This window comes from Cucumis sativus, chromosome 4, assembly GCF_000004075.3.
Source record: "Cucumis sativus cultivar 9930 chromosome 4, Cucumber_9930_V3, whole genome shotgun sequence".
NCBI classification, from domain to species: domain Eukaryota; kingdom Viridiplantae; phylum Streptophyta; class Magnoliopsida; order Cucurbitales; family Cucurbitaceae; genus Cucumis; species Cucumis sativus.
In genome coordinates, this window is record NC_026658.2 from 17,194,611 (window position 1) to 17,213,368 (window position 18,758).

Here is an 18,758-nt window from a genome sequence, read left to right on the forward strand (position 1 = left end):
CATAAATAGTTGGAAGAAATATTTGTTGAGGTTTTATTTTAAGTAATAGAAGGAAGGGCTAGTGTCGTGGTGGTGGTGCAAGTAGTGAGTTAGTGTGGTGAGATCAGATGCTCTGTCTCGATATAAAATAGCTTCTAGGAGTACTTTTGATAAAAAAATAAAAGCTAAAATCCCACGTTTTACTGGAAACCAACCTCAACGAGAAGATAAAAAAAAAAAAAATCCAAATAACTTTGTCAAGTTTAGATCCAACCAATTTTCTTAATTGATTATGAAACAAACAAATCTGTTTTTCAATTAATGTTAGATTACAATAAAATGAAGAAACAAAGTTTAGAGGGATCTAACTATTTTCCACGTTTTACTGAAAGCCATAGGTCTTTTTGAACGATAACAAGAAAAGTGCCTCATATTTGTGTTAGGTTGATTTTTAAAGTATAGAGTAAATGGTAAGCATTTTGGAAGTATGGAGACCATATAATGTGATATTTATTTATTTAAAAAAATAGCAAACAAATAAACAAAATAAATAAATAAAATATCAAAATTACCACTAATATAAATAATATGATGGCGGAAACATTCTTACACAGTTGTTGGTCGGACAGAGGGTGCTCTCTCCCTCTCTCTCCCCCTCTTCGATTCCACAATGTAAAGCGAAAATTCCTGCTTTCACCTCTCCCTCTCTCTACACTAATAAATTTTCCCATTTTGTCGCTGTGAAGATCTCCACTTCTCTCCGAATCTACTCACTAACTTGTAAGATCGATTCATTTTGCTTCTACTCTCTCTACTTTCCTTTTTTCCGGTTTCATGTTTCCATTCTTTTCTATTTTTATTCTCTTCGCTTCATATATGCTTTTTGAGAGTGGTGAGAGAGAAGACACACATATATTACCCTTGCTACTGGTGACTTTTTAATTGGGTGTCCTTTTCTTCTTCAATTTCTCTTATGTGCTTGCGAATTGGGATTGAATGAATTTGACTCCTTGTCGCGCGATCTTTCCGTTGGTGTTCCTTAGTTTGTAATGTGTTCTTGATTTTGAATTGTTAGCTGGAGCGGTGTTGAGGGCTGATTGTTACTTTAAATGTTACAATTAGGTTATAATTTTTAATGCTTATCTAGTTTGTTTGAGCCAGCTATTTTGACATGACCTAGTTTCCGTCGCTTTCTTGTTTTTTTATTTATTTTTTTATTTTTATTTTTAAGTTGCATCTCTATTTAGGCTAGGGTTCTTCATTTGTTTAATAAAAGACTGCTTTCATTTTCACCTTAGGATACTGTTTTATGATTTCAGTAGGATGCACCTTTCGTACAGTTTATTTCACTTCACTTCTTTGACTTAAGTTTTTTACCCACAGGTAGTCTTTTTTTTTTTGCGCTTGAGGATGTTTTTTTTACGACTAAACCAATAGTTGTTATTGTGATTTAAAGTGGGTTTCTAAATTCACATGGTATCTCTATTTAAAGTATAAATGGTTTTGGTGACTACTTCAAGCTGCGTGCAAGTTGTCACAATCTTTTTTTGGTGCCCAATTTCTTTAATGGTGATTTTTTAATCTTGGTTTTTTCAATTTTCTCGCATATGATGTATGGAACAGAAGTAGTTTGATGCTGTTCCATAAAAACTAAAAGAGAGGGCTCAAAATTGGAATGGTGGTTTTACCTCCCTCATTAGGAAACAGGACTTTCATTAAACGGGTTGAAACAGAAAAGTTGCCTACAAATGAAGCTTTCTTGGCTGGCTTCCTTTTGATGTATTTATTGGTCTATTTCTTATTTGTTTGGTGTTGGATTCATAGTTTTTTTTTTTTTGGTTGTTTAGTAGATACTGGGGTGGAACAATTGAGGTGAATAAGCTCTGCCAGTTGATTGTCAATTCAACTCGTATGCTTTGGACTGGGAAATATGTCAACCGGAACGGTGAGAAGGATCCCACGTCAAGATATTCAACTGGTAAGCTGGTTTCTAAATTGCTCATCATTCTTAATTTTTTTCTATCAACCCAATAGATCCCACAGAACTGGATATTAGTTGTTTCCTTGTAGGAATAGATGCGAACAAAGTTTTAGACCTTCATAAGTAGTTTAGCCGTTACCCTGAGGAGCTTACCTGTAAGGTCAGATGACATGAATTTATAGGCCAATTAAATGACTTCCTTAATTTCCTTTCTGGATTAAGGAGTTTGAATCTGTGGAACCATATCTTGGATAAAGTTCAAAAGAGATTGTCTTCTTGAAACAGAGTTTCTCTCTCTATCTAAAGGGGGAAAACTTGCACTCATCCATGCCGTGTTGGCAGAGGGATCCCTAACTACTTGTCACTGTCTAGGATTTTGGTCATGGTGAGCAAGTCCATTGAGAAAGTAATGAGGAATTTCTTCTTGGAAAGGGTTATTGAGAGTGGATTAAATATTTTATCCCATCTATGAAATTGTTCATTTGTTTCTCAGAAAAAAAAAACGAGGGTGGATGATCTCACCTGGTCAAGTGGGAGGTGATATTGAAACTGGTGTATCTACGAGATGAGCCATGAGCTTGTGACGTTTCTTCTTGGAGCCTAACACGCTTTGGCATTGGGTTATCATGAGCAGGGCCTTCTCCCTCTCATGTATTGTGAGGGTAGTGGCTTCGGGGACTTTAACGTATGGAAAACTATTTCTTCAGTTTTCTCCCTTTTTCCTCATTTATGTGTTCTCATTGAGGTGGCTTGAAGACCTGTTTTTGGGAAGATTTTTTTTTCTTAAGAACAACTTCTATTGAGATAAAAATGGAAGGATACACAAGGCATACACAAAAAACCAACCCACAAAAGAAGGGTGTTCAGCTAAAGGAAGAGACTCAAACTATACTAAATAGAACCCATTAGATAATTACAAAAGGCCTTGGAAAGCACCCAGAGGCAAGCCTCTGTGCGTTATGTTTTTGTGTTTATTTATCTTTTGAACAAAAGGTTACATTCTGTGGCCTTGGAGTTGCCGTCCCTCAGTTCTTCCATGCTTTTCCTAAAACTTATGGTGGCCTATATTTGATAGAGAGGCAACAAATATTGTGTCTTCTCTCCATTGTGTAACACTTCAAGGTGTATCTAGGGAGAATTGATGTTTGGTTGTGGTCTCCTGATTCTTCTGTCGTTCTATTCTTTCTTCCAGTTTTGTTGGTCACTTCTTCCTCCCTGCTATCTCTATTTCTCCTCTCCTGGATAGGTTAAAATTTCAAAGAACATCAAGATTTTTGCATGATAGCAGGCAGGTTTTGCACAGAATCGTGGATACCTTGGAACATGTCTGAAGGTATTCTTCCATTGTTGTGTTTATGCAGTGATGCATTCTTTGCAGGAGGCATGGGGACGAGGAACTTGATTATTTGTCGTGAGATTGCAGTTTGTTTCGTTTTTTGGGATTGTTGGAGAACCTCACTTTGCTTGTGTCGTGCTCAGAGCAAGGATGGTGGTTAGTTTTTGGAGGAGTAAAATTATGGCAATGCAGTTTTCTTGCTGTGTTGGATATTTGATAAGAAAAAAATAATAGAATATTTGAAGAGGTTGAGAGATCGTGACAGGTGATTTGAGAGATGTCTAGGTTTAATGGCTCCCTTTGGGCCTTGTTCAGTAGGTCTTTTTGTTACTATGATATTGGTCTTTTTCGGATTGGAGTCATTTCCTATAGTTTGGTTTGGACTCCTTTTGATCAGGCTGTTTTTTCCTTCTCGTTTTACTATGCTCTTGTATAATTTCATTTTCCTCAACGAAAGCTTGGTTGCTTACAAATACCATGCTCTTGTATGTATATATGCCAGCTGAAACATTTTGTCAGCCATATATGTAATGAAGCTTGAATCTTTTAGGCAAGTTGTCAATGTCTGTCAGTTACGATATAGACGCTAAAAAACTCACTCTTTTTGGAATATTGAGTATTGAATCTTTAGTTTATCTAAAAGAATACTGGTTCACGAACATGTCAAAAGAATATTAGAGAAGTGGAAAACTTTAAAGGAAAACATCATGCTTGTTTATAAAACATATTGCAGACATTTTGATTTTGAAATCTCCTCATCATTTAGGATATGGCATTATTTGGTATTAACATCCATATGTAATTTTGTTTTTTGATTTCTCATATGTTAGTGATTTTATCTTTTTAATATACTCTATCTTGTTTTTGGAATGTTGTTCAGCATACAGCTTCTTGGTGGTGCACAAATTACACTAAATTCTTTTGTAATTACAACGTTTCTATGATTTTTAACAATTGGAAGACTCTTATTCAGTAGCTCTTTGTGGGGGTCGTCTCAACCCCCGCCCTTAGGTTCTCTTTTGTTCCTCTATGAATATATGTTTCTGTTTCTTATCAAAAAAGAAAAAGAAAAACTGTCTTGTTTAAAATGCAAACGTCTTGGTGCAAAAACTTTGGAGTTATGTAGAACATCAACTTTCATCACTCTAATGAATGGTGTGGTGCGGCTTCCAGTGTGCACTTTCAAGCGAGTAATCTCATCCAATTATTTATATCTATATTTTAGGTGCGAAGTCTTATAGAGCGGTGCCTTCAGCTTGATATGAGCCGAAAAGAAGTCGTGGAAACACTTTTGAATCAAGAAAAGATTGACCCTGGTTTCACCGAACATGGTAAACATATAGTCAATGTTTTTATTTTCTGACATACTAATGCTTACTCGTCTTTCTGTAAAAAAATGCCTATTTGTTTGCTGGTTTGTTGGTTTGTTCTATTGCTGATAGATGTATGATCATTATCATAGGTTTGGTTTTTTTTTTTTTAATTTTTTAGATTTTTTATTCAATTTGTAGAATAATATTCCAGTTTGTTTTTCCTCCTTTCCACAAATCTTTTAAGCCAAACCGCACATTAATCTGACTGCAATACGGACCCACGGTATAAAAACTAAAATCCTATGTTCATTTGTTATCATTTACATGATCGTATAAGGAATTTTGATCAAGTATTATATTTTGTTGTTACTTGTACGTATAAGCCATATCTTTCTCCTTGTCTAATTGATGTGGGAATTTGGTCAAGAATGTTCTCCTCTTCATTCTCACAGTTATTCTTTCATTTTTTCTCTCAATCAAAGTGGTTATTCTCATTAAAAAAAGAAACTGTTTGGTTGTTGCTAACTCACTCTGCACCCAAATGCATAAACTAATTGTTTATAGTAAAATTGATATTTTATCAATATTTTAAGACTCCTTTTCCCTTGTAGGCTTTATTTTTTTGGCATTTAGTTCAATGCAAAATTAAACTTTTGACTTTTTAATCAATAATATAGCCTTAAATAATTGATTTATGCTCAGGTCTAGCTTTCATGGGTTTGGTTTTAATTTCACCCAAAAGGCCCCTAATTTTGAGATAATTGTCCTTGTACTCATATCTTCTCCTTGTCTAGTTGATGTGCGAATTTAGTCACTGTTAACAATTCTCTGCGTAACAAAGTACCGTCTAGTCTTTCTTCAAATAAGCTTCTATTTGCATAACTCTAGTATCTACTATGTTGAGAATTTGCTCTAATCCAGATGAACTTCTCTTCTCTAAATACCATCTAGTCTTCCTTCAAATAAGCTTCTATTTGTATAACTCTACTACATTGAGAATTTGCTCTTATCCAGACCAACTCCTCTTCTCTGGAGCAAAGCACCTATCCCAATAGAACCCAACTACGAGTCATCATGTCAAATGTCTTTGAGGCTCATCATTTCTATGTTGGCACTAGAGGAATCCATTGACATGGTCATTTGGGAAATGACTTGAATACCATACCATGTTAGAGCTACCTTTGAACCCAAAAGTGTAAGATGATGGTTTATGATGCATTTACTAAATTATCAACACTTTAACCATAGTCATCCATATTTAATTATAGGAAAGAACATAGTGATTGTGAAAACGATTTTTAGTTAGTTGATTGCTGTGTTAGTACGATACCCAAACTGCAAGATAGCATGATGTGCCATGACTTGTTATAGTTTAGTAAGATGAGCAATGAGTCCACCATAAAAACGTCCAGCGCATCTAGAGGCTTTATTTATTTTATTTTATTATTTTTTATTTTAAGTTAAGAAACTGAGCTTTTATTGAAAAGAAATGAAAGAATGCTCAAGACATACAAAAAAACAAGTGAACTGAAGGACCCCAAGGACTCTAATCGAAAAGAATAAGATGTATCTGAAAATTACAAAAAGGTCTGGTACATACATACATACTTACGTACACGTATGTACGTTCGTACATACATATATATTTATGAAAACAACTTCATTGAGAACAAATGAAAGGAAACAAGTGCATACCAGGAAACCAGCGCACCAAAAACACCTAAGAGGATCCAATTAAAAATTTCACCAAGAGAATAGTTCCAAAAATGCTTTGAAACCAAAGCCCAGCAGGACATATGGAATTTCACTAAGGACCAAACCTCACAAGGGTCCCTGGCCCTTCCTCTAAATACTTCAATCGGAAGGGCAACCCAATAACCCGTGTGGAACTTCATTTTGAAATCAAATGAAACACACATCACCACCATCTGAAGCAACACACATTTAACTCGTACTGATGTCGAGATTTCTAAATGTGACATGATGGAAAGGTGAAATTCTATGCAACCAAAGGAAAGAACAAGCTACTGCTATGCCGTATAGAACTTCATCAGAGCTTTCTTTTTCTCATTGATTTCTTCCAAAATCAAATGCTCCAAACCACATACTTAACAATAGTGAGTCACAAATTTCTTGCCTTCCCAAATCATAGGTTGAAGATGGTGCCTTTACCCCTGAAACCACAAGCGCAAGAACATAGGAGCATTTGAAACGAAGTTCCCAAAAAATTCTAGCTGTACAATTTAAGGAAGAACAAGTGATGGTTATCTACTTATCTTCAACCTCTTAAAGACATAATTAACGGTAATTGGATCAAGGATCAATAGTTGCTGCATTGTCAGTGAAAGGATGGTTTTCCAGACACACACATGGAGAAAACAAAAGGACAATAGAAAAACATACAATAAGTTTCAAGTGGATTCTTATACAAAAAAAAGTTTTTAGTGGATTCAAAAAAATTATTCATAAATTTTTTATCCATAGTTGATGAGTGGATATAATTTATTGTACATAGATCTCCGGATTGTTTTTAGTCTTGCTGATACTTAGATCTCTTGATTTATATGCATATTATGGTTCGTTGTATTTTGAACTTTGTATCTTGAGTATTAGCCACTTTTCACTACATCGAAGAAAAGTTTGTGTCTGTTTCAACATAACACTCATTGAAATAGAACTGCAGGTTGTGGCTTATACTACATTCCTTTTATGTTTATTTCATCTGTTGTAGTCAAAACCTTATGTTTTGCTTTTCTTCCAGTTTGGCAGAAGCTTGAAGAGGAGAATCGGGAATTCTTTAACGCATATTATCTGAGACTGATGGTTAAAAGCCAGATTATTGAATTCAACCGGTTGCTTGAACAGCAAGCTCGAATGATGCACCAGATACACCCATGTGCAGTGACTGCATTATCTAGTTCTAATGGATCCCAAGTCCAACCGAGTAAGGCTGCTTTTCTCCTAATTTGAAGCTTAATCTTCATAGTTGTTGCTTGTTGCATTTCTATCTTTGGATGTTATTATATGTTAGTTACAACGTATCTAATCTCTCGAGAATAAGGGTGGTCATGTCTCTTATGACGAGGCATATTGAATGAGGAAGAGTTGCACCTCATGTCATTCTCTGCAAAGACACTTTCCTTTCAAACCGATGGTCTCTAGTCTCTACCATATTGAGATATCAATTTTCTTGTAATTGAGCTTAGTGGCTACCATATGGTATACTATCAACAGTGGCTGAAATGACGGAAATTACTTGATATGAATTCTTGCCAAATGAATATGTATTCTTGGAATCCATGCTGTATGCTTTTGCCAATATGTGAGGCTGTCTGTAAATCCCGATTCTGTCTAATGCAGTTCTAGGCATTTTTGGATAGAAAATAGGAGGTTCTTAAGTGTCAGAAAAGGATTGCAATTCGGTTAGGATAAATGTCTTTGTTTCATTTAGTCAGGGCTTTCTTGTTAGGAACCTAGGAGTCTTTTTTTGTAATATTTTAAGTTGTTGCCTGAGCTGTGCTTAAGTTTTTGTCAATTTGAAGCCACTTTCTCCATTTAGTAATAGAATTCCAAGCTTGTTGGCATCTGGCAACCTCTTCATTCCTCTCAATTCTTGCTATGTATAATTGTAGGCTTTTAGCAATTCTTATTTCATTTAGTCAACAAAGTTAATTCAATATTTTATTAAAAGAAAAAATTAGAAGGTGAATAGGCACCTAGGGCAGACAGTTGAGCATCCAGAGATGCCATGCGCAAAGAAAATACATTTGAACTAAATGTATTTAGTAGTTTCTAGTTAGTTTTATGGTGTTTATGCATATAAATATTTACTACTTAATTGGTTTTTTTTTTTTTTTTTCAAATGTAACATTAGTGATCTGTTTTCCCCTTTACTTTCTATAATTTCTGGCTCAGCACTGTCTTAGTCACTTCAAATTTTATTTGTTACATATAACCCTCAACCCCTTATTCTCTAACATACTTAATCCCGATTCAGAAAAGGTACCATCGAGTTCACTTAGAAACCACATATGATGTGGAGTAGGTTTTCATTATCAACTACAAAGTTGTACTAGGGACAACATATTTAATAAAGATCCATCTTTTAATTTGGCAAAAATTGATCCATGGTTTATATGCTCATTCTATAATTCTCTTGTACTATGAGCTCCTGTCTCATTTAACAGAAGATGCAACGAAATTTATGTTTGCCTCATCCCCAAAAAGAAAGAGGTGGCCTGTGTTAGTGACTTCAGACCCAGAAGCCTAATTACCTCCTTGTGTAAAATTATTTCTAAGGTGCTTGCAACAAGACTTAAAAAAGTCCTTCCCTCAATTGTTAACGATACTTAAATGGCTTTTATGGAGGGGAGGAAAATTCTTGATGTTATTTTGATTGCCTCGAAAGCCATTGATGAGTGGTCTTTAAAAGGCGGAAAAGGAGTGTTGTTGAGCTCGATCTAGAAAAAGCCTATGACAGGGTGAATTGGTTTTTTCTTGACATGACTATGAAACTTAAAGGCTTTGGTAAAAGATGGAGGAGATGGATTTGGGGATGCTTGTCGACGACTAACTTCTCGATCATCGTCAATGGTAGGCCGAGGGGAAAGATTTTTGCTAAAAGGGGTAGTTGTCAGGGTGATCCACTCACCTCTTTTCTTTTTACAATTGTGGGAGATGCCCTTAGGAATGAGAAAAGGACCATAAGAGGCTTTCAATTTGATAATCTGTCAAGTGACCTTACCCACCTTCAATATGCGAACGATGCTCTTCTCCTCTTCTTGGGCGAATGGTAATTTGGAGACTTGGTGGAAGATGATCAATCTCTTTCTTCTAGGAGTTGGGTAATCCCTTAATAGCTCCAAAACATCATTGATAAGTATAACCTTGACAGTGTCGATCTGGCTCCTTATGCTAGTACTTTGGGCTGTATGATTTATAATGTCCCCTTAAACTATATGAGTTTCTCTATAGGAGGGGATCATAATAGGAAAGAGGTTTGGAATGCCCTTGAAGACCGATTCAAATATAAAATTGACAGATGGAGGAATGTGTCTCTCTCCAAAGGTGGCAAATTAACACTTGTGCAATCGGTTTTGAATAGCCTTCCTTGTTATTTGTTTTCTTTGTACAAGCTCCGATTGGTATTATCAATAGATTGGAAAAGATGATCAAGAATTTTGTTTGGATAGGGGGGCCTACGAACTCGGCTGCTCATCTTGTCAAATGGGAGTGTACTTCTTGCCTGATCTGCTATTGTGGTCTTGGGATTGGCTCTTTTAGGAATAAGAACAATGCCCTTCTCACTAAATGACTTTGGAGATTTAGTAAGACAATGCGTTATGGAGTCGCTTAATTGTGGCTATCTACGGTTTAGAGGAATGGGTGGTCTACTAAAGCTTTGAAGAGAGGCAGGCCTTATAGATTATGGGCTGGCATTATGAAACATAAGGAGACTTTCCTTAATTTCTCGGCTTTTTTGTTGGGTGAGGGAACACAAATCAGATTTTGGAAGGGTAGTTGGTGTAGCGTGCAACCTTTGGCAGAAACTTTCCCTAGCTTGTTCTCTGTCACTGAACAAGGATGCTCTTGTTGCTGATTGTTGGTGTAATGCTAGTCATTCTTGGAATTTGGACCTTAGAATAAACTTGCTTGATAATGAGCTTGACAACATGGCCACTATTCTGGAAATTCTTCATTCTTGGGCCCCTTCGAACGATCATAATAATCTTAAATGGACTCTTAATGCTAATGGCAGCATTACTACTATGTCTAACTTTCTTAAACTAACCTAGAGATCTCCCTCCATTGCTGTCCCCTTGATTCTATATATTTGGAAGTCTAAAATCCTGAAAAAGGTAAATTCTTCTTATGGTAACTTGCCTATAGAAGTCTCACCACTCTTGAGAAAATTCAAAAAAATTCCAGCCACCATGCTCAGCCCCTCGATGTGCTGCCTTTGTTTCAAAGATGAGGAGACCCTGGACCACCTATTTAGAATATTTGGTACACATTGTTTAGAATATTTGAAGTGGATGTTTGTTTTCCTGGTAAGATTGAAGTTGGATGTTGGAAGGGTTCAAAATTAGAGGGCTTTAGTCCGAAAGGTCACATCTTGTGGAGTTGTGCTACCCATTGCCTTTTGTAGTGTATCTAGAAAGAAAGAAATAGTAGAATTTTAAGAAAGAAATAGTAGAATTTTTTAAGATAACTATAACTCTTTCATTCTTTTTGGACTGTGTTGCAACACAGCTTCTTGGTGGAGAACGAATTATACCAAACACTTTTGTAATTATAGCCTTTCTATGATTTTCCAACAATTGGAAGACTCTTATTATTTAGTTTCTCTTGGGGAGGGTCCTCTTGTCCCTTGCCCTTAGGCTGTTTATCTTTTGCTCATTGAATATATTCGTTTCTTATGAAAAAAATGAGCTCCTGTCTCGTTATTAATATATTTATTTATTTATTCTCCAATGATGGCTATTTTGCAATTATCTCTTTCTAAACCAATTCTAAATGCAGAAGAACTTTTATTCACAAGATATTTGTTCACCTTTGTTTGTGTAATATTGTAAATCGTATTTTGGAGACTCAAGTAGAAGAAAATATTGTGATATTAGGGTTAATGCTCTGCATCTTACAAAATGATTCCTGAAACTTCTATTAATCAAACATGTCATGTTTTCAATATGTGACTTGTACTAATGCAGGTTTTCTATTCCACGGTGATGTATGACATTTTGTATATTGATGATCTTGTGAGGTTTCCATTTCTTGATTGTGATTTGGAATTTGGATTAGTTTCTTATCGTTCTATTTCTTTTTCATTTCATTTATATTAGTTGGGGGCGGGGGGGGGGGGGGGGGGGGCGAGGGGGTTGAAGGAGTTGCTTTGCTAATGATAAACCTTTCCCGGCATTGTATATTTATAATCTATTTGTATTTTGTATCACTACCAAGTCAATGTACTTTGTTTTGAACAGTACACCAGAGCTGCTATGCACCAAAGCATACAGGACCTACTTTGAAACAAGATGATATAGATCACCCCGTTGGTGTCAGCATAGGCAATGCTTATTCTAATGGTACCCAACCTGTACACTCGACTTTGCACACTGCTGTGGATATGTCTTCTCATACCAGGAATGATGCTGCACCTCAGAGCTCAAATGTGGGTCTGTTTCAAGGAATGAATGGAGGGATGATCAAAGTAGAAACTGGATATTCAAACAGTTCTCACTACATGTTTGGAACAGAGGGCAATGTCCTTGATGCACGTCAATCAATTGGGAACGCGTCAGTTGCATCTTTTGCTAGTGTTGATTCCAACACACCATCCTTCAATGAGTCACTTCTTGATCCGGATCCTTCTTCATTTGGGTTTATTAATCAAATTACAAGGAATTTTAGTCTCTCAGATCTGACAGCGGACTTCTCTCAGGGTTCAGGTATCTTTTTTCACTCTCTACTTTAAATTAATTTAGAATGTACCACTCTCTTAATTTTAAGTTCAAGATATGTTCAAAAAGATCCATCAAGGAAAGAAATCAAACGTTTTCCCTTTTTGTTAAGCTTCACCCTCATTTTGTCAAAAAGAATGAGAGAGAGTGGACAAGGACTATTGAATTGTCAAAAGAAATCAAATGTTTTCCCTTTATTATCAGTCTAATAATGGCTTTGAATTGCCAGATATGCTAGAGAGCTATGGTAGATGTCCCTTTTTACCAACAGAGGCTGATAACATCCTTGATACATGTGAGAATGGAGACCGTCTTGGTAATGAGTTTTCTGTATCTGTTGATCCTTGCTTGTAATATTCGACAGGTGGTTACTGACTTTAAAATTTCTTCGCATTTAAAGATAGTAAAAGGTTGGATAATGTATCAGAAAGCCTGAGTTACGAAGATTTCAGACACAATTAGCTGGTATGTTATCTGTGCTTAAGCGATCATTTTTAATTTATGCTTTTTTAGTTTTCTTTGGCCGTTCTTTCTAGAGGAATTAAGACCACTTATGCACACAGAGATGTATATGGTATCTCCTTTTTCTTTTATGTTGGTCCACTGAAATTGTGGAGTTGCCCATCGGTTCTCCATTGGCATGAAATCATGAAAGCACTTTTGTTTAGAAGCCAATTGCTTTTCATAAGAATAGGCTTCCTTGTGGATGACACGCTCATTGAGATGGCTTGCTCTTGTGTGTTCGATGGAGTTTTTTGCTATCACAAAAAATAATTTAGGATTCACTTTCGATCATCAACAATTATTTGATTTCTTATTTTATCGTCAAGTTAAAACTCTCAGACACCCAATTTTTATGTCTGATGGACTTTTTAAAATGTCAAATAGGCTTAGACTTTCAAACTATATTTGTTATTTAAAGAATAAAAAATTAGAAGTACAATAAAATCATGAAGTCATTATTATCAATCGTCAGTGTTAGTGTAGTGCATATGGGGGCAAAAACTTGCCCATGCTTGTTTTTTCGTAGTAGTTTATCGGGTACGAAAAACTAACTTGGTATAAGCTTTTAGTTTCATAATCAATAAAATTAAAGATGAATATCAAAGATGAGGTAATTAAGAGGTAAAGAATTGAAGTTTACGTTTATCCTAATATCAACCAAGTTATCTGTATAATCATAGCCCTTATGAAATGCCACTTTAAATGTTGGAAATTTTCATGCTTTTGTTTTGGTTGTTGCAGTGCAGCAGAGATGTACATTATGTAATGCATTTATACAAACGTTTGGATCATGGAAGCTGCTTATTGATGAACTTTTTAAGCGGTTGTATATGATAAAAGGCACATGGGTTTGCTGTCAACCTGATAATTGATGCATCAAATATCATCATTTTGTTGCTGTACTTGTGCAGATGATTGTACATAGCATTGTAGGGCTGAAGAGGCATTCAGATCGGCGCCAAACTTACTGACCGTATGCGCCAGTTTCACTGACATTGGCGGATAAGGAGTTTTCCTTTAGAACACAGAGCCCCAAATTACCATAGCAGGTTAACATGGAGAATGGAAATAATACATCACAGTGATTCTGAAAACAATTTTAGCTTTCAAGTGATTGAATTCCTGAAACTAACCTTTAACGTTTGATGGTTTTGCTTGATGATTTCAGTATTGGAAGTGATTGTAATGATCTCATGAATATATTGAGTGTAGATTTGTAAGAGTGGAATACAGAAATGCTGGTTGAGTTGAACTTTGTGATTGACTACTACCATTGAAAGTGGCTTCAACATATTGTCTTTAATTAAAGAAGCTTCTTGAGGTGAGTTTTATGCCTAGTAATTGTCAAATTCTGATTGTCATGTGTGGCTAAGGCTCTTGTAATTATTTGGCAGTAAGGCAACCATTTGGTTTTCCAAAATTAAGAATGTTTTCAAAATCAAAGTTGAATTTAAAAAAAAAAAAGAAAAGAAAAGAAAAGAAAAGAAAAATCAGTCTTCAAATATTTGTTTTTAGTTATGAAAATTGGTTGAATTCAACTAAAGTAAAACATGGTGCGAAACTGAAAGCCGTAGAAAGGGAGCAAAAACCATTGGAGTTAGGGTCGGCCATGGAAGGGAATAAGGCTATAGAGATGACCTTAAGTTTAAAGGGAAAATTGTGTTTAAGTGATTAAATTTTTGAACAAAACACGTGCTTGGATCTGTCAATGGGTAGGTACTATAATTTTATTGCTCTACTAGAGCTTTGATTATTGGAGTATGCAAATTAAAAAATGCTTGCTTTCACATCATTAAATTAGGATTTTAGATAAAGAAATTATATTATTCTTTATTAAATTATTATTATTCTTATTATATACGGTCCATAGATTCCTTGATTATGATTGTAAATACCCAATTGAGTCAGGTTATTTTGACATTATTGTTATTATTATTGGTATGGATGCCTTAGACTAAAAGGTCATGTTTACGGAGGATGTAACGTCATTTGGAATGGAGAACCCATTTAATTACATTTGCATCGTTTACTACCATTTTGTATTCCTTCTAACTAGTGGGTCACGTTTTGAAAATCTTTAATAAAATTAAAGGGTTTAGGGAAGGAGATTGTATTTGAATTTTGTGTGGGAACAACACCCTTTTTTGGTAGATTTGTGCGAATTTTCAAACGTTTCCCTCACGCTTTAGCATTTATACATGTACCGATTGGGGTAATCGATACCCAATAATGTTCTCTGAAAAAGTAATGGGATAGTCCAGAATAACCTTTAGCTATTACTTTAGCAATTAAATAAGGAAATAGTTAGAGGAACAATGAGACTAAATAACAAGGAAAAGGTTCGTTAATCATTTAGAGAACTTTCGACTCAGATAAAAAATATTATTAGGATTAAAATGAATAAACAACTTATATGAATTTAGAAGAGAATCGTTTTAATATAGAACTCATTTTAGTTAAAACAAAAACTAAAAATAATCAAGCTTCCCTTAAGTTGTGTTTGAATCTATTGAAGGTAAATGCAGGCTTCCTGATTTCATTAACTCATGATCAATTATTTCAATCTTCTTTATACTTCTTATCCACATTTACATTGTAATGATTAATAAGGATTTTAGAAGTCGTTCATAGTGGGAGGTATATTGGGCCAGCGTCGATGAGTTGTCCTTACCTATGCAAATTTTTAAGGATAATTTCATGTGAACAAAAGTTCATAGTTAGTTTAAGATTAAGGTTAAATTACCTAGATCATCAAATTAAAAGAAATACTTAGTTTTAAAACGTTAACGGTGTTATAATGTAAAAGTGACTATTTGATGGTCCGATCTTATACAAACTCTTTACATATGATGTCCCTACTTTCATATCTCTACATGAACGATTTAAGATCATATCGTTTGCACTAACTACAAAGCAAACAAAATCCATAGTACCAGAATAAGGCGCAACAACTTATTCATATACTATAGATTGTTTAGGTTATGAACTCGAACTTGATTCACATTTATGTCTCTACATAAAGTTTAAGTCTGCAAGATAGTCTCTGAACCTTAGTTTATTGGATTCAAGATTATAGTATTCTATTTCACTAATAAATAATTCAATAGTCACATTATTGAATGTAATTTATAAACTACATGTTTTAGGACAAGAATTCGAGCACAACCCAACCCAAAAATTTCGGGTTGTCCCGGGTTGGATTGGCGAGTTGGTTTTTTTTTTTCATTTCTATAATTTAGACAAATTTTCATATTGTTTTGCAATATGCAAGGTCAACAAATTATCATTCAAGGTGCAAAGCGACATATATATATATATATATTATACAATTTCTATTCAAATTATAAAAAAAAGTTTACTTTTAGACTTTAGGTTGGTCTATGTACATATCTATATTATATATATAATCGGATTTAACCCGACCCCTTACTTGCACAACTCGTCATCTCCACTCAACTTTTTTTTCTCCAATTTTCTAATCTAACCCAACACAAAATTTAACCAAATCAAAACTAACCCAGTTTAGATTGGATAATCTTGGTTGGGTTATCAATTTTTTTTAACTATCCTACGTTTCTTCTTCTTCATCGCCCTCAAAATCTCTCTCGTTGAACCTCTAACTCTTTTCGTCTCTCATCCATCTCTCACTCTACATCGCTCAACTAGTCGATTATGATCATGTCACACCTCGCCCCGCAGACCTACTTGCTTGTCTGGCAGACGTGGTGCGACTAGAGCATCCTTGACGCGATTAAACGCCAAAAACACTCCTCTTAACCATCAAAACATTAACAAATAAACTGAAAGCGATCAGAATTATCACAGAAAAGATAGAACAACTTTTAACTTTTATTCCTTAACAAGGCGTTTAGTACAAGAACATTAATGATACAACACTTAACCAAAAGATAAAGACCAACCCTTAAACTTAAACGTCTGGCAGCTTCTCGCCTAACAAGCCCAAACTTACTTTTCTCTTTGGTCCCAAAGCTTAAGCCCTGGAAGATAAATTTTAAAGAATAAGTCTAAAGACTTAGTGGGGTTTTATGAAATTCTTTTCGCAATACCTTTTTATGAACATCAATAACATCAAAACATTTCATTTTGCATAAACCTTTCTTTATACTTTACCATCAAATCACATAAACAAACATTAGTCAAATAATCTTTTCGCCAAGGATCCCGAATCGTTCTCTACGCTTGGTCTCATTACCTCGCATTTGACTACTGTATCAATAACATCCGAGAACACATATATTTGTCTTTGTTGTTCAGGCTGCTAAGCTTTATACGCTCCTTTCAACGCATAAGTCCGCTTTTTCATCATGTGGTCCGTACATCCCATGATAGCCTTGACTCTTTAAGTGCACATAAAAGTTAGAATTAAATCATACTTTATCAAATCAAGCTTTCACCAAACATGTAAATTTTTCATATAAATCATTTTCGAAACTCTTCTGTCTTTGAAATCATTCTTCAAAATAGTAAAGTGAAATCACATAAAATATTTAAGAAAACCACGCAGATCAAACCCTTGATCGATAAGCTTGCCCGATTTCCTCTTGTCCTGAAATGATGGGAAACAACATCAATTAATTTCCTTCATTCTAAAACATCAAACACAACCCCAAAACGCTTAGAAAAACCTCTTTAAACCAAAACACATGCCCAAAATGCCATTCTAATTTCTTAAACTCGGCCACTGCCAAAACCTAATTCTCGGTCAGAACTCTACTTCTTCATTAGAGCTTTATAACTTAAAATCCAGAACTCAAATAAAAATATTTCCTTCTACAAAGTTGTTGCAAAACGTCTTAATACTCATACCTCCAAAGTTAAACTTCAGATTCCAATGGATGAACTCTACAACTCTCTGAAAGTCCACGTTGTTCAGAATCACCCACATTCTGATCTCTCTTTCTTTTTACTACTAAAACGCAATCTTCGCTTACTCAATTTAAACCAGAAACTCCAACTTAGAAAAGAAACTCAAAATGAAAAATTTTGAGACTAATTTCACTCAAAACGCTTGAGTGGGTTGTGAGAAATTCAACACTTAAGCTGGCCTTTTTATAGAGGTCATTGCATGAGTACAAGTTGACACCTCATCCTTGCTTAAATCCACCTTAGACCTTCTTAAGACACCTCCTTCTTACTTTTACACTTCAAAACACATGCTTACAAGGTTTTGACACTTCACTAAATCTTTAAATCGATTGCCTTAAACATGCCACATAGTTGTCTAAAATGCATAGCTAACTTCCAAGGTCATCTGACCTAGTTTCTCGCCTAGACTACATAACCTGACTTAGAAAATTTATAACTTAAAATTCGTAACTCTTTTTGCAAGACTTCCTCAACAAACTAGACTCAAATTCTGAACTTTCAAGACCAATTTGAGTGCAAACGCCCAAGTGAGTTGTGAGAAACTCATTTATGAAGTTAGCTAAAACACTCAACCTCTTTGATCCTTCTTTCTCGCCAACCTTAAACATTCAAAACACCTAAAGTTCTATTCTTTGATACTTAACCACAAATTTTTCTTCTTTCAAACATCTTAAACTCTTTGGAAAATATAAGATACCTAAAGTTCGGGTCTTACACGCGCTTATCTTCAAGCCTTAGAGCATGTGCATGGAATGATGCATCCAGGAGCTTAGTTGGCGGAATTTGGTCAGGCAAGGTGGTGATCCTATTCCTATGCCATTGAGGGATGAGGCACGATTGGAAATCCCTAGAACCTTCATACCATGTTGGATAGTGGTTCCTAGAATTTAGAGAAGTAGAGTGTAAAAGTAGAAATGGAGTGAGAGGCTAAAATATAGGAAGTGTTCACTACCTTAGGAAGGAAGTGGCAACGTGTGAATGGTCCTACAACGAGTTCTTTATTCTCCCAGGGCAAGGGTTTGTTGTTGAATGATAGATTTCAATCAGGTCACCTCCCCTTTCAGGGATCAAATTTTCCTCATCAAAGGCTTGATGGAAAGCTTGATTTTGTGTACTTGACGAGCTTTTTCTTGGCTCAAACATTTTCCTTTTGGGGCTTCGTGGCCCACCTCATTTACGGTGGTTTGAAAACTATTGATCTTTACCTGCATAATATGGTCCATATGTTGTTAATATGATCGACCACTAAAGAGGTACTCCTTCACATGAATCTCTTCGGTGGTAGAGATGATCTTGGA

At 35.2% G+C, this 18,758-nt stretch overlaps 1 protein-coding gene across 4 annotated transcripts; it reads left to right on the plus strand.

Moving 5' to 3' along the window:
- Positions 1-583: 583 nt before the first annotated feature.
- LOC101204957 lies at positions 584-13,910 on the plus strand. 4 transcript variants are annotated; one of them, XM_031884282.1, is made up of 8 exons: positions 584-759; positions 1,827-1,957; positions 4,522-4,627; positions 7,371-7,553; positions 11,593-12,057; positions 12,299-12,385; positions 12,470-12,534; positions 13,315-13,910. In XM_031884282.1, the coding sequence occupies exons 2-7, from the start codon at positions 1,910-1,912 to the stop codon at positions 12,529-12,531; spliced, it is 951 nt and encodes a 316-aa protein (XP_031740142.1). In that variant the 5' UTR covers positions 584-759; positions 1,827-1,909; the 3' UTR covers positions 12,532-12,534; positions 13,315-13,910. The 4 variants fall into 4 exon arrangements, with proteins under 4 accessions (XP_031740142.1, XP_031740144.1, XP_031740143.1 ...); XM_031884284.1 differs by having other exon boundaries at positions 12,299-12,364; XM_031884283.1 differs by having other exon boundaries at positions 1,830-1,957.
- Positions 13,911-18,758: the final 4,848 nt, after the last annotated feature.